Here is a 20991-nt window from a genome sequence, read left to right as displayed (position 1 = left end):
GCAATGGTCTTTCTCTTCCCTTTACCCATCCTAGTGGTTACCCATCCATACAGCCTGCCTCACCGATGCTCCTGTGTATAAAATGATAAGAGGCATTGATCATGTGGATAGTCAGAGGCTTTTTCCCAGGGCTGAAGTGGCTAACATAAGAGGGCACAGTTTTAAGGTGCTTGGAAGTAGGTACAAAGGAGATGTCAGGGGTAAGTTTTTTTACACAGAGAGTGCGTGGAATGGGCTGCCAGTGACGGTGATGGAGGCGGATACGATAGGGTCTTTTCAGAGACTCCTGGTTAGATACATGGAGCTTAGAAAAATAGAGTGCTATGGGTCAGCCTAGGTAATTTCTAAAGTAAGTACATGTTTGGCACAGCATTGTGGGCCGAAGTCCTGTATTGTAATTTATGTTTTCTATACTTCTATGTTCTATGTTTCTGTTTATCATTTCCTCAGTATCCTGGATGATCCTAAGTACGTCCAGCTTCAACTGAAGTTCCTTAATGTGGGCAGCCAGAAAGTGCAGCTGGCTGCACTCCATCAGATGAAGTCATCTAGGACATTGGACAACTCCCTGATCTCCCACATGGGCAGGAGGACCTTCCACTGCCTGAACTGTCATCCCTGCTACTCGAATAGGGAGAGTAATTCTAAGGAAAACATTAACAGCACTTAACTGCTCAACCTCCCCTCACAGAAGCCTCCTGAGCCAAAGCCTCAGGACTTGTACTCAAACAGAGCACTTGCAGCTCAAACATGGTCACTCCAAGAAAATGGCCGCTCCACTAGAGCCAGAAACTAACATGCTCCTGGCTCCTCCCCTCTGTTACTCTGGCTTCTGCAAAGGAAAAAATATCCACATGCAGAAGGTGATAAAACCAAACTATCCTCTGCAAATGACAACTGCTCCGTTACCAATTGCTAATTTAACTTATGAGACAAAGTGTTTTGTTAATGTAACATATGGGGTGCAGGCAGAAATAGGCAAATATTATTTCACAAATCAGCTACGATTTCAATGAACTGCAGAATAAGCCTGAAGGATTCAACTCTCATTCCTGGTTCATACTTATCAGTGAATATCTGACAACATGGTCCCAATGCATAGAATAACATGGGTTGTTTTTCTCTGAACTTGTCCAATATATTTATTACAAAAAAGAGAAAATCTGCAGATGCTGGAAATCCAAGCAACACACACAAAATGCTGGAGGAACTCAGCAGGCTGGGCAGCATCCATGGAAAACAGTAAGAGTTGATGTTTTGGGCCGAGACCCTCCACTTTTAAAAATGTGATGCCTTGAATATATACTGGTTCCCTTTCTTTCCTTCTTTATATCTGCTCAGCTAGGACAGTAGAGATGCCAGACAAGATAGTGCAATGCTCCTCTTGCAGGATGTGAGAAGGCAAGGAGATCTCCAGTGTCCCTAACATCTACAACTCTGAGAAATGCATCCAACCACAGCTTCTAACAAGCAGTGTTAAGGAGTTGGAGCTGGAACTGGATGAACTTTGGATCGTTCGGGAGGTTGAGGAGGGTGATAGGACATAGACAGAAGTAGTTTCACCCAAGGTGCAGGACACAGGAAACTGGGTGACAGTCAGGAAGGGGAAAGGGGTTAAGGAGCCAGTGCAGAGTACCCCTGTGTCCCTCCCCCTCAACAACAGGTATATCACTTTGGATACTGTTGAGGGGGCGGTGGGTGACCTAACAGTGGTTGGGTCTCTTGCACTGAATCTGCCTCTGTGACTCAGAAGGGAAGGGGGCAGAAAAGGGATTCATTAGTTAGAGGAATAGACAGGAGGTTCTGCGGACAAGATCGAGATCCACGGATGTTATGTTGCCTCCCAGGTAAAAAAGGCCTGGGACATCTCAGATCGAATCCTCAGAGTTCCTAAGTGGGAGGGTGAACAACCAGAGGTCATGGTCCATGTAGGTATAAATGTCATGGATAGGACAAGTGACGAGGTTCTGCATAGGGAGTTCAGGGAGATGGGTGCTAAATTAAAAGGTAGGACCTCCAGGACTGTGATCTGAGGATTGTTATTTGTTCCACATGCTAGCAAGGCCAGAACTAGATTATACAGTTTAATACATGGCTAAACTGAGGGAGGGCATAAGATTTTTGGATCATTGGGCTCTCTTCCAGGGAAGGTGGGACCTGTACAGAAAGGACGATTTGCATTCGAACTGGAGGGGGACTAATATCCTAGCAGGAAAATTTGTTAATTCAGCATGGAGGGGTTAACCTAAAGTTTCAGGGGGTAGGAATCAGAGTGACAGAAGGTTAGTGGAGAGGCTGTGGAGGCAAATGTCAGACAAAGTTAAGAATCAAAATCCTTTTCCTTCTCCAGCTCTGTATCCCTTTTGTCAATCACCTTTTCAGCTCTTAGCTTCACCCCATCCCCTCCTGTCTTCTCCTATCATTTGGGTTCCCCCCCCCCCCTTCTACTTTCAAATCTCTTACTATCTTTTCTTTCAGTTAGTCCTGACGAAGGGTCTCGGCCCGAAACGTCAACAGTGCTTCTTCCTATAGATGCTGCCTGGCCTGCTGTGTTCCACCAGCATTTTGTGTGTGTTGTTAGGAATCAAAAGGCTGAGCATGGTGAGTCCATTGTCCTACACTGCATATATTTTAATGCAATAGTGTGGTAAGAAAGGCAGATAATAGTGCTGAAGATGAGGTAGCTGGTTTACAAACAGAGGCAATGTGTAGTGATAGGGCAAAATTGCAGGGAACAGTATGAGTTGCAATGACAAAATCAAAAAGGATGAATACAGTAGTGAAGATGTTATAGTGAATCCGTGCAGTATAAGGAGTAAGATAGATGAACTTGAGCACAGTTCCAGATTGGCATGTTTGGCATTGTAAGCATCACTGGTTGAAAGATTATAGCTGGGAGCTTAATGTCCAAGGATACATACACATTGTAGTAAAATGACAGGCAGGAAAGAGAGGGGGTGTCATTGCTCTGTTAGCAGAAATTGAAATCAAATCATTAGAAAGAGGTGACATGGGGTTGGGAGGTGTTGAAACATTGCGGATAGAGCAAATGAACTGCAAGGGTAAAAAGATTCTGATAGAAGTTATATTAAAATCCCAAAAAGTAGTAAGGATATGGTCTACAATGGGGGATAGAAAATGAATGCCAAAAGGACAATGCTGCAATAGTCGTGGGGATTTCAATATGTGGGTAGATTGGGAAAATCAGGTTGGTGCTGGATTCCAAAGATTTCAAGAGGAGAAATTTCTAGAGTGCCTACAAGATATTTTTTAGAGCAGCTTGTGGTTGAGCCCATTAGGGGATCAGTTACTCTAGACTGATGTTGTCCAATGAACTAGAATTGATTAAGGTAAAAGTACACTTAGTGCAGAGTAATCATAATATGATTAAATTCACACTGAAATTTGAGAGGGGAAGCTAAAGTCAGATGTATCAGTATTTCAGTGGAGTAAAGGGAATTACAGAGGCATGATAGAAGAGTTAGCCAGAATTGATTAGAAAAAGAACACTGGCAGGGATGATGGCAGAACAGCAATTGCTGGAAATTCTGGAAGCAATTTGGAAGGCACAGGATATATACATCCCAAAGAGGAAGAAGTATTCTAAAGGCAAGGTGCCATAACCATTGCTAACAAGAGAAGTCAAAGCCAACATAAAAGCCAAAAAAAAGGGCATATAATTCAGCAAAAAATAGTGGGAAGTTAGAGGATTGGAAAGCTTTAAAAACCAACAGAAGGCAAATAAAATAGTCATTAAGAAGGTAAGGATGGGATACGAAAGTAAGCTAGCCAATAATATTAGGAGGATATCAAAAGGTTTTTTCAGATACATGAAGTGTAAATGAGAGCCCAAGAGTAGATATCAGACCGCTGAAAACCAATGCTGGAGATGTAGCAACGGGGAACGAGGAAATGGCACTCAAACTGAATAAGTATTTTGCATTAGTTTTCACTGTGGAAGACACTAGCAGTATGATGGAAGTTCCAGGAGTCAGGGTTCATGAACTGTGTAAAGTTACCATTTATAGAGAGAAGGCTCTTGTGAAACTGAAAGGCCTGAAGGCAGATAAGTCATGTGGACCAGATGGACTACACCCCAGGGTTCTGAAAGATGAGGCTGAAGAAATTGTGGAGGCATTTTTCAAGAATCACTAGATTCTGGAATGGTTCTGAAAGACTGGAAAATTTTAAATGTCACTCCACTCTCCAATAAGGTTGAGAGGCAGAAGAAAGACAATTATGGGCTAGTTAGTCTGATCTCAGTGCTTGGAAAGATGTTGGAGTTGTTTATTAAGGATGAGGTCTCAGGGTACTTAAAGGCACATGATGAAATAGAACACAGTCAGCATGTTTCCTCAAGGGAAAGTCTTGGCTGAGAAGTCTGTTGGAATTTGTTGAAGATAGGTTCCTTAAGATTGGTATAGCTGAGGAGGTAGTGGGGATAAGCTCCCACTAGCTATTAAGTGCTCCCAATGGTGTGCATCTCAAGTAGCCTCTGACAACCAAGTCCAGCTCTTGGCCTTCACATATCTACTCTTAGCTACTAAGCCCAGTGGAACCATTTCTACTGACAGGAGAAGGGGCAAAGGCGGGTTACTGCTGCCTTAAAACCAGTTGCTTCGGGCAGATGAGGCTCGTCAGCCATGGTTGGCAGCTCACCTAGGAAAAGAAAAACTCTGATCTCAAACCTCTGCTGCCTTACGGCTATAACCACTCATGGGGAAGGCTACAGGAGTAAACCCTGAAGGAAAATTCCAGAGCTGGAGTTCCTTACGCAGCCCTACGTTGAGTTCAACGCTGACTGGCAACTCCTGTGATGCTGCTGATGCCAAACTGTATCGGTCTACTTCGGGTTCAGCAAACGCATGGAAAAGGGGAGCTTGCTACATGGGCAACAACTTGCTCTCCATATTGTGGTGCCCTGGCTTGCGTATCTAGATGGCTTAGATGCAAAATCCACGTTAACCTTCATCTTTGAAGAAATAGCAAGCAGAATAGACAAAGGACAATGCTATGTACTTAGATTTTCAGAAGGCCTTCAACAAGGTGCCACACATAAGACTGCTTAACATGCTATGAGTTTATGGTATTACAGAAAAGACTCTAGCATGGATAAAGCAGTAGCTGAATGTCAGGAGGCAAAGAGTGGGAATAAAGGGAGCCTTTTCTGGTTGGCCATTAGTGGCTTGTGGTGCTCTACAGGGGTCTATGTTGGGACCGATTCTTTTTTATGTTATATGTCAATTAATTGGATGATGGATTTGATGTCTTTGTTGCAAGGTTTGCGGGTGATATAAAGGTAAGTGGAGGAGTAGGTAGTTTTGAAAAAGTAGAGAGTCTACAGAAGGGCTTAGACAGATTAGGAGAATGGGCCAAGAACTGGCAGGTGGACTATAGTGTCAGAAAATATACAATCATGCACTTTGCTAGGAGACATGAAAGGGTTGACTATTTTGTAAATGGATAGAAAACACAAAAAAATTAGGCAGAAAGGGACTTGGGAGTCCTCGTGCAGAATTCCTTAAAGATTAATTTGCAGGTTGAGTCTGGTGAGGAAGGCAAATGCAATGTTCACATTCGTTTTAAGAAGACTAGAATTTAAAAGCCAGGATGTAATGTCAAAACTTTACAAGGTACTGATGAGGTCTCACTTGGAGCATAGCGAGCAGTTTGGGCCCCTTATCTTAGAAAGGATAAGGCCACAAGAACATAAAATATAGGAGCAGAAGTAGGCCATGTGGCTCATCGAGTCTGCTCCGCCATTCAATCATGGGTTGATCCAATTCGTCCAGTCATCCCCACTCTCCTGCCTTCTCCTCAAACCCATTGATGCCCTGGCTATTCAAGAACCTATCTATCTCTGCCTTAAATACACCCAATGACTTGGTCTCCACAGCTGCTCATGGCAACAAATTCCACAGATTTAACACTCTGCATATTTATTTTAAATGCATGCCCTTCAATCCTGAAGTTGTGCCTTCTTGTCCTAGACTCCCCTACCATGGGAAATAACTTTGCCATATCTAATCTGTTCAGGCCTTTTAACATTTGGAATGCTCCTATGAGATCCTCCTTCTTCTCCTGAACTCCATGGAATACAACCCAAGAGTTGCCAGACATTCCTCATATGGTAACCCTTTCATTCCAGGAATCATGCTAGTGAATCTTCTCTGAACCCTCTCCAATGTCAGTATACCCTTTCTAAAATAAGGAACCCAAGACTGCACACAATACTCCAAATGTGGTCTCACGAGTGCCTTATGAAGTTTCAACATCACATCCCTGCTCTTATATTCTATACCTCTAGAAATGAATGCCAATGTTGATTTGCCTTCTTCACCACTGACTCAACCTGGAGGTTAACCTTTAAGGTATCCTGCACAAGGACTCCCAAGTCTCTTTGCATCTCTGCATTTTGAATTCTCTCCCCATCTAAATAATAGCCTGCCAGTTTACTTCTTCCACCAAAGTGCATGACCATACACTTTCCAACATTGGAAAGGATCTACTGAAACTGAAGAGGGTTCAAAGGAGGTTCACAAAAATGATTCTGGGATTGAATGGCTTTTCATATGAATAGCGTTTGATGGCTCTGGGCCTGTATTCACTAGAATTAATAAGAAAGATGGGTGACCTCATTGAAACCTATCAAATGGTGAAAGGCCTGGATAGAGTAGATGTAGAGAGGATGTTTCCTATGGTGGGAGAGTCAAAAACCAGAAGGCACAGCTTCAGAATAGAGAGGAGTCCTTCTAGAAGGGAGATGAGGAGGAATTTCTTTAGCCAGAGAGTGGACAATCTGGGGAATCCATTGCTACAGGCAGCTCTGAAGACCAAGTCATGGGTATATTTCAGGCAGAGGTTGATAGATTACTGATTGGTCGGAGCATGAAGGGATAGAGGGAGAAGGCAGGAAACTGGGGCTGAGAGGAAAATTGGATCAACCATGATGAAATGGTGGAGCAGTCTCAATTAGCCAAATGGCCTAATTCTACTCCTATATCTTGTGATCTTATGTAATTATTTCTGAAAAGAACTCCAAGCATTTTATAATGTTTAACCTCACATTCATGACGGGAAAAAATTCTGAAATGCGACTAGCTATGTGGATTTCTAAATAGGTTCCAACTAAAGGAAATCGAATATTTGAACTGATGGAACAAATCCACTCCATTTCAAATTCCAGTCCTGGGGCCAGCAATCATGTAGGCAGCAGGCTGTGTCTTCTTACTCATGTTAGGAGTCAGGTGGTCTCAAGATAATCTCATTGTTTGATCTGGCAATGGTTCAAATCTCCAAATAGTGTTTTGAATTTCCCTTTATCATTGGTTTTAGCTTTTTTTAAAAAAAAAATAGCCACCAACTCTTGCTTGAAGATACTTTATAATAGAACTTCCCCATTCATTCACTGTTTGATGAACAAGAGCCTCTGCTTAAATCTGCTCACCACAGATCAGTCCATAAAAAGTTCCCCACAAATTAGTTAGACTTGCACAATCCTCCTTAAGGGAACCATTCAGTTTTCACTCAAGACTGAAAGCAAAGTCTGCAATAATTACTCGTAGCCAAGAGAAAATGGGTGAAGGGAAGATACACTCTGGCAAAGAAAATCACCTCTGATCAGGAGATCTATTTGTGAAAGGGTGAAGGAATACCCCTTTACTGTCCTATCTATTACTTTGATATTTGTGGTATATCAAATCCTAAAGAAGTGTCTTGCCCTGAGATGTCGACTCTTTATTCAAAGTTTGAAATAAATCTATTATCAAAGTACATATATGTCACCATTTACAACCCTGAGATTGATTTTCTTGTGGGCATACTCAATAAATCTATAGAATAATAACCGTAACAGGTTGAAGAGTAATAACTCTTCTGGAACATGGTGGTGCAAGTCCTGAGACTCCTGTACCTTCATCCTAATGGCAACAATGAGAGGAGAATATGTCCTGGGTGGTGGGGGTCCCTGACAATGGATGCTGCTTTCCTGTGACATTACATGTAAATGCACCCACTAGTTGGGAGGGTTTTTTCCTGTGATGGACTGCGCTGAATCTATCACTCTTTGTAGGATTTTCTGTTCAAGGGCATTGGCGCTTCCATACCAGGTTGTGATGCAACCAGTCAATATACCTTCTCCACTACTCATCTATGGAAGTTAGTCAATGTTTTAGCTATCACTCCAAATGTCTGCAAACACCAAAGGAAGTAGAGGCGGTGCCGTGCTTTCTTAGTAATTGCTTTTGCATGCTCTCCATAGATGGCGCCTAACGTGCTGAATTCTTCCAGCATTTTGCAAATGTTAATTTAATTGCTTAAAGTAATCCTTTTTTAATTGTAAATGTAGTAAACATAACTAGTTTCTTTTAATTTCACTTTCACTTTCTGTAATAGCACATATTGTGTAATACGGCCGGCTCCAGAGTTCGAATCCAGCCGGCTCCAAAAAAAATCTGGAGAGGGATGGGCTCTGCCAAGTTTCAGATTTTCCCTACTGGAGGGCAAAACGATGCCTCCTTCAGGGGTGTAGCTGTGATCAAGGATCAGAGTGTTCAGACCAGAAACAGCCTTTGTTCCAATGCTCACTACATTCTCAGTGAAAGTAGAATTCATTTGAAAGACATGGAGGAAGACCTACATTTATACTCTTGCTTAACATTTTTAATAGTCCACCACTGTTGCGGAGATGACTGCTTGGCAAGACCTATAGCTGAACTTGTGTACTGTCTTAATCGGCAGTTTATAGTCTTTCTGTAGCTTGGACAGGAACCAACAATATCAGTGTTATTGCTGTTCCTGCTTCCTGCTCATGTAAACATGAGGACTGCTGTGACAAGATCATCCAGTCAACAAACCTGATCCTTCATTACTACAAACCATTCAGCCTTTTTCCCCACAGACCTTGAGTTTACTTAAAACCTTTACACAGTGACATGTGCAGATATTGAATGAAGTCCATTTCAAAGCATTATTAGGCCCCTCGGTAACTATTCTACTTACTTAAAGATCACAACCCAGAGTATATGGGAATTCGCTTTGTCTATTAAAATAATCACTGGCCTTAGTTAAGTCTGTATGAAAGCAGAGTCCCAAGGGATCAAGAAAATGGGTACATATAGTCAGGTGAAGAGTTCTCCTATTTATCAACACACTATAGCATAGAATTGATAGAAACACTTATAAAATGTATATATACCTTTATTTTACCCAATCAATCTGGAATATACCAAAATAATCAGGTACTTTTAACTACTTGGGTAGTGTAGAAACAAAATTAATTGTCTACAGGTAACACATTTCAAGATAAGCAATGCTATAGATTTTCTGCCAGTTAATTAGAAAGGAATAAAATAAAATCACCCAAAGGATATTTTATCTCTGAAATTAGCACAGCCTTAAAGTATAATCTCTTTCCAAACAACTTGTGACTTTAAAATAAAGCAGAGGTGCTGGAAAATGTTTTATTCCGGGCAATGTAAATTGGCTACAAGGGAGAGTGAATCCACTGTGCAGCTCAGAGATCAGCTGCCAATTATCAGTCCCAAACAGCCAAAGGCACAAGAATATCTGTAGACAAATAAGTTCTGAAAACAGGAGCTGGAGATTACAAAGAGAGATACATTGTGTGGAGAAAGCACACCTGAGTTACAGGGAGACATGGAACAGATTGGGATATTTTTTCCCTAGAGCGTAGGAGAATGAGGGGAGTTGGCTGAGCCTAAAGGAATTTGAAAGGTGAGTTCTTCACTCAGAGGGTGGGTCAAGTGTGGAACGTTTGTAACAAATGGTGTAACATTTGTATAGGTATATGGATGATGGAGGTATAGGGGGCTGAGATCCGGGTACAGGAGGATGGGACCAGACAGGCATAGACTAGATGGAAAAAGGGTCTGTTTTTGTGCTATAGTACTCCATGACTCTAGATGGAGTTCAAACGCAGTTTTGGGGATGGAAGAGTGGTGGCTGTTGAGAAGTTATCCTTTAGAATCTTAGAGTCATAGAGAAGTATAACACAATAACAGGCCCTTCAGTGCATCTAGTACATGCCAAAATCATTTAAAATGCCGATTCCCATCGACCTGCACTAGGATCATAACCCTCCATATCCCTGCCATCCATGTACCTATCCAAACTTTACTTAAACGTTGAACTTGAGCTCACATACACCACTTCTGCTGGCAGCTCGTTCCACACTCTCAAAACCCTGTAAGTGAAGATGTTTCCGTGCATTTAAGTTCTCCTTAAACTTTTAACCTTTCACCCTTTTTTGGTCTTTAAAGACACAGGTTGGATTCCCTTCCAAATAATAAGTCTAATAGCTTCAAGTGGAGCAAAGGAATTGTGTCTCCACGTGTGTTTGCAAAAAGTAACCAAAAAGGCTCATTTCAGAACAGTAAAGTAACAAAAAAATTAGCAGAATCTGAAAATCTTAATTTAAAAAAACACAGTAGTTTTGAAAGCACTCAGCAGGTCAGGCAACCCATGTTTCTCTGGCAGCTGGTAGGCATCTGATGGGTCAAGTAGCCTCATTGGTATTGTTATGAGATAAATGATATTATACTTGGAATTTTTCATCAGAGATGTCATGAAAGGTTATTGGAAATGATCTCATTTGATGTGTGACAGAGACATAAGCAAAATTGTGCAGGGTCAAATTTCTGGAGAATCCAAAATGATACCAAAATAGTTACAATTGTTCATTGTGTAGTGAATAGGCCTCCTGTAGTGCCAAAATATACAGCACTATGCAAACTGACCACTCAGATATTAATAACCTCATCAAACTGAATGTAGAGCCCCACCTCTATATGGGCTCTGCTCTGAATCAGAGGTGTGTGCAGGACAGAGGCCTCCAGAAACATTTGCATGCTCATTATATTGAACACGTCAAGGGCACACATTTATGTCCAACAGGTGTACACTTAAAATACCTCCTGAAATGGACACATCTCTATTCCCCCGTATGTCTACAACTGAGTTATTTATCATTACAAATTTTCACCACTGACAGGATGCCAATGGTTCCATCTTCAACCTTAGGATGCCAAATAGAGTTTTATGTCCATATAAGACTAACTAAAACAATTACTTGCTATGGTGTAGGTACATAGCAAGATCCCACAAACAAAACTTGTGCAATCTGTTTTCCTAATATCAATTAGGGAATGGGTATTGGCCAGGATATTGGGACAAGTTCCACTGCTGTTACTTTGAATAGAGCTTTGAGATTCTAGTTTAACACATAACCTCAAATGCAGCACTCCTTCCGTATGTCATGGTGTGGCACTGACATACAGCTCTGAACCACACTTACCATATGTTCCAGACATAGGAGAAGAATTACATTATCTTGACTGATTTATTATCCCTCTCAGCCCCATTCTCCTGTCCATAACATTTGATGTCCTGAATAATCAAGAATTTATCAACCTTCACTTTAAATATACCAAATGATTTGAACTCTACAGCCATCTGTGGCAATGAATTTCAGAGATTTACTACCCTCTGGCTAAAGTCATTTCTCCTCCTTTCATCTCTAAATGGTTGTCCCTCTATTCTGAGGCTGTGCCCTGTGGTCCTAGACCAACCCCCCCCCCCCCCCCCACATTATTGGAAATATCCTCTCCACATCCACTCTATCTAGGCCTTTCAAGGTTCAATAGGATTCAGTGAGACCTTCCCCCCCCCCCCCCAAATAATTCTTCTAAACTCCAGCAGGTACAGGCACAGAGCCATCAAATACTCCTCAAATATTAACCCTTTCATTCCCAAAATCATTTTCATCGATCTCCTCTGAGCGCATCTTTTCTTGGATAAGGGGTCCAGAACTGCTCACAACATTTCAAGTGAGGGCTGACCAAAGCCTTGTAAAGCCTCAGCATTACATCCTTGCTTTTATATTATAGCCCTCTGGAAATTAATGCTAACATTGCATTTGCCTTCCTTACCATGAATCATTCTGCAAATCACCCTTTAGGGAATCCTGCATAAGGACTACCAAGTCCCTCTGTACCTCAGATTTTTCAATTGTCTCCCCATTTATGAAGTAGTTTAAATGTTTATTCCTTCTACACTAAATTCCATCTGCTATTTCTTTGCCCATTCTACCAATCTGTCCAAATCCATCTGCGGACTTAGATACCGTGCTTCCTTAACACTACCTGTCCTTCCACCTATCTTCTTATCATCCTCAAACTTGGCCATAATTCCATCATTGAAATTATTGACATATAACATGAAAAGTCATTCCAACACCAACCTGTGCAGAACACCGATAGTCATCAGCAGCCAAACAGAAATGGTCCCTTTTATTGCCACTGTTCCCCTCCTGCCAGTCAGCCAGTTTTCCATTGATGTAATTATCTTTCTTGTAATACCATAAGCTCTTATCTAGTTTAGCAACTTCGTGTACAGCACCTTGTCAAAGGCTTTCTGAAAATCCAAGCTCACATCATCAACTGACTCTCTCTTGTCTGTCCTGCTTGTAACTTCCTCATAGGTTTGTTGGGTATTATTTCCCTTTAGGAAACCATACTGACTTTGGCCAATTTTATCATGTGACTCCAAATACCACGAATCCTCATCCTCAATAATGGACTCCAATGTCATCTCAACCATTTAAGTCAGTCTAACTGGCCTATAATCTCCTTCCTTCTTTCTCCCTCACATCTCAAAAAATGAAGTTACATTTGCATTTTCCAGTCCCCCGGAACCATTACAGAATAACAACTATCACCCAGTAGCACTCACATGAACAGTGATGAAATGCCTTGAGAGGTTGGTCATGACTAGACTGAACTCCTGCCTCAGCAAGGACCTGGACCCATTGCAATTTGCCTATTGCCACAATAAGTCAATGGCAGATGCAATCTCAATGGCTCTCCACACGACTTTAGAGCACCTAGACAACACAAACACCTGTGTCAGGATGCTGTTCATCGACTATAGCTCAGCATTTAATACCATCATTCCCACAATCCTAATTGAGAAGTTGCAGAACCTGGGCCTCTGTACCTCCTTCTGTAATTGGATCCTCGACTTCCTAACCAAAAGACCACAGTCTGTGCAGATTGGTGACAACACCTCCTTCTCACTGACGATCAACACTGGCGCACCTCAGGGGTGTGTGCTTATCCCACTGCTCTAGTCTGTCTATACACATGACTGTGTGGCTAGGCATGACTCAAGGAACCATCCACAAATTTGCTGATGATACAACTATTGTTGGTGGATTCTTAGGTGGCGACGAGAGGGCGTACAGGAGTGAGATATGCCCACTAGTGGAGTGGTGTCACAGCAACAACCTGGCACTCAACGTCAGTAAGATGAAAGAGCTGATTGTGGACTTCAGGAAGGGTAAGATGAAGGAACACATACCAATTCTCACAGAGGGGTCAGAAGTGGAAAGAGTGAGCAGCTTCAAGTTCCTGGGTGTCAAGATCTCTGAGGATCTAACCTGGTCCCAAAATATTGATGTAATCATAAAGAAGGCAAGACAGCGGCTATACTTTATTAGGAGTTTGAAGCGATTTGGCATGTCAACAAATATGCTCAAAAACTTCTATGGTTGTACCGTGGAGAGCATTCTGACAGGTTGCATCACTGTCTGGTATGGAGGGGCTACTGCACAGGACCGAAAGAAGCAGCATAAAGTTGTAAATCTAGTCTGCTCCATCTTGGGCACTAGCCTACTTAATACCCAGGACATCTTCAGGGAGCGGTGTCTCAGAAAGGCAGCGTCCATTATTGAGGACCTCCAGCACCCTTTTCTCACTGTTACCATCAGGTAGGAGATACAGAAGCCTGAAGGCACACACTCAGCAATTCAGGAACAGCTTCTTCCCCTCTGTCATCCGATTTCTAAATGGACTTTGAAGCTTTGGACACTACCTCACTTTTTAAAAAAAATACAGTATTTCTGTTTTTGCACATTTTTAAAAATAATCTATTCAGTATATGTAATTGATTTACTTGTTTATTTATTATGTTTTATTTTACTTTTTTTTCTCTCTGCTAGATTATGTATTGCATTGAACTGCTGTTGCTAGGTTGACAAATTTCAAGTCACATGATAATAAACCTGATTCTGATTCTTTTACTCTTTACATATCTGAGGAAACTTTTGGTATCCTCTATTATACTATTGTCTAGTTTTACTTTGTACTTCATCCTTGAAATACTTTCAATGGACCTTGAACACATGACAAGAGTGATACGGAGCTCAGCAATGATTAAAATTTCTTTACCATTTTGGTTCATGCATCACTGGCAGCTGTTCTATGTTAAAAGCTATAAGGAAAATTCTACATAGCTTTCTAGCACAGCCTCAGGATGTTAATTTGTGATTATTTGTTTCTGTTAAATACTTATTCTCTTCAGTTTTAAATGCATGTGTTTGTCCATTTAGGAGCAGCAGAGTCTGATTGAATTAGCTCCTGCTGTGCACTGTGGAGTGACTAACGTTAAATAATAACTCACTTGTTTTCCACATATACTCATCAGCTGCATGTTCCATCTGAAAGATAATGGCCACATTGGGCAAATGGTCTCAAAAGCAGATTTTTACAATAATTAAATTCAATAAATTTTATTTGACTTTTTGCATTGCCGTTAATGGCGGTCATTTTTAAATATCTTCGGGGAGAACAGTGATCCAACTGACTTTCATTGTAATAATAAAGGAGGGCAGTTTGACCATATTCACCAGCAGATACCAGGTTCAAGCACAACTTACTCCCTTCCACCGTTCGGTTCTAGAAACAACCTGCACAACTCTAATCATGCACAGTATAGCAATGCACGACCACTTCACACTGCAATGGATTTCATTTTTCTTTTCTAATACGGTAGATGCAAGCAGGCTTTTGTTCACTGAGGTTGGGGTGAGACTACAACTGAGGTCATGGGTTAAGGGTGAAAGGTGAAATGTTTAAGGGGAACATGATGGAAAACTTCTTTCAGAGGATGGTGAGAGTACGGAACTAGGTGCCATTGCAAGTAGTGGATGTAATTTCAATTTCAACATTTGAGAGAAGTTTGGATAGAGACATGGATGAGAGCAGTATAGAGGACTATGGTCCCCGGGTGCAGATCAATGGGCTAGGCAGTTTAAATGGATTAGAGGGGCCAAAGGGCCTGTTTCTGCTCTGTAGTGTTCTATGTCTCTAATTATGTGTTTTTGTCTATGACTTTTATTGTATTTATGTTGTATCTCTAATCCTATATGACTGTTACTGCTATTGCAAGTAAGTTTTTCATTTGTATTTCTACATACATGTACTTGTGCATTTGACAATAAACTTAATTTTGTGAAACCAGTTTCTGATGGGTTTGTTGAGTTCTAACTGTAGTTGGAATTGCACCAGAGTGAGGAACCTTTCCTTATGTAACATATGTCTTTCCAAAGATAAAAAGCTGGTGAAAGCTTTCTGCTTTCCTTTAGGGGCCCATGAACAGTCTGTCTCCTGTGCCACAGTTGTAAAGGTTGGACCACTCTACCCCATACTGCTGCTCCTCTCTCGATCCAAAAATATCCTGAGAACCCTTCATCACCACACTTACTTGACAATTACTTCTTATCTACTGTGGGCATGATTCCGACATGTCAAATTAATTAAGTGCAGATACTAAAACTGCTAGATCCTCATTTTTCAATAAGAGAAAACATTGGAATTAAAAACAAATAACTCATATACAAGAACAGCAAACATCATTTGCTAAATAATCATACCTAACGCACTTCTCAATGAAAAAAAAAGAAATGCAGCAAAATTACAAAATACATTTCAAGTCTGGTGAATAATAAGCTTTACAAATTAATCTCCACATTCACGTTGAGGCCAGCCAGCACCACCAGAGTTCAATTCTAGGACACAGATGGATTAAAAACTAATTGCCAAGTAGCTACAAATGAGCTTTCATAGTCAAGAAACAATTATTTTGGAGATGAGCGAACATCCTGCAGTCACCAGAGGTGCAAACAGCACTCTTGATGAAAAGTAGTTATTTAAAAGGTGTTGTGGTTTCAGAATAAACATAGGTAAATCACTTTTCCCTGATAGAAGACAGAGAAAAGCCAATCAACAGTTTGGCCACAAGGTCAAACTTGTTTACACCTTCGGGGTAAAAATACAACTCTACTGATCGTAGATGAATGGTGGTCATATTATTGACCTGATGTTCCTTCCCATTACGTTAGAGTAAAAAGCATTAAATGCAACCTGCTAATTTTAAATTCACAATTAACAAACCATGGTGGATTCAGTACATCGAGCTTATACTAGCTTGTTAAAAAATCTATCCAAAGTTCAATTTCCTTGATCTTTCCCCATTGTGCTGCTGATGTCTCCTTGGTAAATACCCACAGTATCCAGGTGCCTCCTCAGGGGGAGCTCTGTCTACCCGTCCATGGTATCCTCATGGCAAAATCAGTCAGCATTAAGAAATAGACAGGTTAAACGTAGTCAGCAGATCATGGCTGAAGATTTATTTGCAAGTGAGAAATATCACAATGGAATAAGTTTAAAATTAAATCAGAGATATCAGAAAAATTAAAGATGTGTGCCTTAAAAAGAAATTAAAGAAATTTGATAGATCAATTGAAGCTAAATGTGAATGCTTCTTTACTTGCACTATGGAATGATTAGAAATAAATTCATGCTGTTTGCTCTTGACATATGGATGCCTTGCATTTTGACAACATGAAACTCCATCTCAGAATTTGTTAATGTTTCCAAAGCAGGCAAAAACCCAAAGCCTTCAGGAAACCATTGCTCAGCCATCATTATAATGTTCTGGAGATATGTGTGGGTGGAAAAACTAGGAATACAATTTTATAAATTTCATATTCAATAAGAGGAAGTTAAACAAAATACAAATCATACTGGGCTGTACAAACTGAAGGATAGAGTGCAAGAATGGAGGAATAATTTCTGCATTAAGTACTGACCTGGCCGCAAATAGAGATATCAGTGTGCTCTCAATCATTATTTAAATAATATCAAATATTTTGATTCAAGTAGATGGAGAAAGTGAAGGGCCAACAAGGAGGTCCATTAATTTAAAATTGTCATTGAGTGCAACTGGAGTCATTAGTAAAATTAGTAAAAATGGTTCTAGATATCAACTACTATATCTGCTACTTTAACAGAGACATTAAATACTGAATTAACACACTGAGCAAGATTATAGGCAAAACAATAGTGCATTCCACATGAATGCATTAAATAACTCCAACATCAGGTCTTGGCTCACCGTGGACAATAGCTTAGATTGTCATTCCCATAGATTTCAAAAACAGGATGCAACATATTGTACCTTCAATACTTAAAATTACATTAAAGTAAACATTTACTTTAAAACTATATTGTATTTACTTTAAATAAAGAAAATCAACTTGCAATTACAGAAAGTAATTAGGAAGGTAAATGAAATCTTGACCATTTGCAATGGAGATGGTGAACAGGAGCACATAGTCTTGCTGCAAATATACAAGGCTTTAGTGTGCACTATCACTTGCAATTTTGATCTCCTTATTTAAGGAAAGATACACTCATTGGCCACTTTATTAGATACTTCCTGTACCTAAAAAAGTGGCCACTGACTGTATGTTTTACAGATGCCTCTTGTATGCAGACACAGACATTCCAATTGATGCACTAAGCTGCTTCAGCAATTGATAATGTCTCATTTTCTGTGGCACAAGTTTTTCTGTTCAGAAACCACAGCACTTGGTGCATCAGTCTCCTTTAGAAATATGGCTGCTGATAAGATCTGACCTTTAATCTTATTTGTAAGGTTTTAAATCATTCAAAACAATTATACCATTTTGATAATTTCAATGCATTAAACTGAGGCCAGCTTTGTTTTAATTAAGAAACAGATATTCAGAATTAGAAAGACTGAAGGTCAGTGCCAATGTGTAATGTGGAGAGATAAGCTCATGATGTTTATATTTTAGTTATACACTCTGCACCAGAATTATTATTTTCAGCAACTGTACCTTTCTTTTTATCTTTGCATTTACACATTCAAAATGAAAATCTAAATCCAAACTAGTTTGTGTGCAACTGTGACTCTAACAATAATGACCCTCACAGATGAAGATCCCATTTCAATCCCTTGGTGTGCACACCGTTATAACACTAGCTACTGTCCCAATTACAATATGCCACTTGTGTCCTAGGAGGCTCTCAGCTCCACGGCATATCTCCAAACATGATACAGAAAAGGTAATTTGTGAATAATCAATTCCAGATTTCTCTTCTGCCACTTATTTCAGTCTCACAGCCTCTTTCTTTTCACAATAAAAGCAAAAAAGACAAGTACCAATCCTCCACACAATCATGAACTTTACTGGGATTGGATCTATGTAGTTCTGAACACAGTGGGTGAAAATGATCAATGCACCTGGTTGTTACTTACAGTATACATCTACTCGGATGGACTTGATTGCAGGGGTGCTCAAGCCATTGTCGGCCTTGCAGTAGTAGCGGCCTCCCTGATGGCGCTGTATTCTGGTGATCCGCAGGGTCTCGTTGAAAACACTGTTATCATGGAACCGGTCAGAGGCACTTCCTGCTGTTTTGGTCCATCTGATCTGAGCAAGCATCATTAGAAATGGTTATTACACTTGATACGGAAGGCTGAGCCACAGAAAAAGCACCTTCATTCAATTATTTACAATGCGTCACTTTTGTAATACATCAGCAGGAAATCTAAATTTGGTGCAAAGCCTTTTAGGTCAACATAAATCAAACTATTGAGTACAAGAGATGGGATGTTATGTTTAAGTTCTGTAAGATGGTAAGGCCTTATTTGGAGTATCATGTGTAGCTTTGGTCACCTACTTACAGGAAAGATCTAAATGAGGTTCAAAGAGTATGGAGAAAATTTACAAGGATGTTGCCGGGATTGGAAGACCCAAGTTAGAAGGAAAGATTAAATTGGTTAGGACTTTATTCCTTGGAGAGTAGAAGATTGAGGGGAGATTTGATAGAAGTATACAAAATTATGAGGGGTATTTATAGGGTAAATGCAAGCATGTTTTTTCCACTGAGGTTGGGTGGGACTACAACTAGAGGCCGTGGATTAAGAGTGAAAGGTGAAAAGTTTAAGTTTAAGGGGAACATGAGGGGAAACTTCTTCACTCAGAGAGTCATGAGAGCGTGGAACAAACTGCCAGCACAAGTGGTGCATGCAAGCTTGATTTCAACATTTAATTGAAGTTTGGATAGGTACATGAATTGTAGGGGTATGGAGGTCTATATTCCTGGTGCGGGTTGATGGGAGTAGGCAATTCAAATTGTTCAGCACAAACTAGATGGACTGAAGGGCCTACTTCTGTGCTGTATATTTCTATGACTTTATGCCTCTATAAGATAAAAGGTACTAAGGAACATGCTGACAAAAACAAGATAGATCCAAAGTTCGAAGTTCAAGATTCTTGTTAATGCAACAAGAGCAGAAAATACTGAAAATATCCAAGAGGTCAGGCAGCCTCTCTGGAAAGAGAAGCAAAGGTAACATTTCAGGACTGAGGCATTCAGTCTGGACTGGAAAATTTAGAAAAAGAAGCCCGTTTAAAGTTGCAGAGGTGAGGGATGTGGAGAAAAAAAAAGGAATGCCTGTAATAAGGTCAAGACCAAAGAAACTGGGTTGCACAGTTCATTGTTGACTAAGAAAAGGTGAAGGCATGGTATGGACAGTTAATTAGTCCTGGAAAGGTGTTTACAGGGAGGTCTGAGGAAAGCAGAAGAAGCTGAGGGACTGTGAGATACAAAGCAGTAATAGTTGCCAGATATGTGGAATAAAGGGGGATGATAGAAAGTCTGGTAGTTCAGGTGCAATCTTTGCAGAGTGGAAAACTGATTTACATCATAATCATCCAAGGACTGAAAAGCAAAAAGAAACACATCAGACACCAAGAAAACAACAGAACCGAGAAGAAAGCAATACAGCTAGAAACTCTCAGCAAGCTAAGCTGGATCTGTGAGAGATGACTAATAATAACACTCTGGGTTGTGAGCCTTCCCCCATGGAAAAGTCATTACTGAAATATCAACCCACCACGCTCCCCTCACAAAATCATAGTCAATCCCATTAGACTCTCTCCACAGGTGCTGCCTTACCTGCTGAGGTCTTACAGTATTCTTTATTTTGGCCCACAATCAGCTGCTGTGTGGGATAACTCACTAATTTGTGTGTTTTTTTTTAAGTTTTCCTCCCTCATGTGTCTCTCTTCTACTTATTGCCTCCATGTAGTTAAAGCTGTAATCAACTTATCATTAGTACCCTCTCCAAGTCAAAATGTGTCACTTGTCTTTGTGGTCTGCATTCTATCACGGAATTCCCTATGTTCTCTCCAAAGATGTCTGCTAAAAAAGAATGGTCTCACGTGCAAACAGGAAAATAGGGAAGTTCAACAGATATAATATGATCATAAGACCATAAGCAAGCAATAGAAGTAGAAGTAGGCTATTCAGTCATTCCACCATGACTAATCTGTTTTCCCTCTTAGCCCCATTCTCCTGCCTTCTCTCCAAAACATTTGATGCCCTTACTAATTAGTTATCAACCTCATCTTTAAATATATCCAATGACTTGTCCTTCATTCTGTGGCAATGAATTCCACAAATTCACCACCCCCTGGCAAAAGAATTTCCTCATTTCTGGACTTCTGGTCCTAGACTCCCCCACTATTGGAAACATCCTCTGTATGTCCACTCTATCTAGTTCTTTCAATATTCAGTAGTTAAAATAAAAGTTTAATAGTGGCATCCGTGGCTCAAAAAAAGGAAGAATGGCATCTGTATCTCCCTTCACAGATGCTGCCTAACCTGCTGAGTGTTTCTGCCATTTTCTGTTCTTCATTCTTCCAGCAATTGTACAATTCCTGTTAACAGGATGGGTTTAGATACCATCATCACATTAAGTTCTGTCAAACTGAAAGCAATTTGCACCATTTTACGACTTAGACCAATGAAAACCACG

The 20991-nt window shown here is 40.5% G+C and overlaps 1 protein-coding gene across 4 annotated transcripts in view; it reads right to left on the bottom strand.

Annotated features, from left to right (window-relative positions):
• Positions 1–20991, bottom strand: part of mdga2a (MAM domain containing glycosylphosphatidylinositol anchor 2a) — a 904971-nt gene that overhangs the window by 574206 nt on the left and 309774 nt on the right. For all 4 annotated transcript variants that reach the window (XM_073039625.1, XM_073039626.1, XM_073039628.1 and 1 more), the window contains exon 3: positions 18424–18598. In XM_073039625.1, the coding sequence (XP_072895726.1) occupies positions 18424–18598 (175 nt within the window). The remainder of the gene's footprint in view (positions 1–18423; positions 18599–20991) is intronic.

The sequence above is a fragment of the Hemitrygon akajei genome, chromosome 3 (assembly GCF_048418815.1).
Source record: "Hemitrygon akajei chromosome 3, sHemAka1.3, whole genome shotgun sequence".
NCBI lineage: Eukaryota > Metazoa > Chordata > Chondrichthyes > Myliobatiformes > Dasyatidae > Hemitrygon > Hemitrygon akajei.
This window is presented reverse-complemented; position numbering and strand designations above follow the sequence as displayed.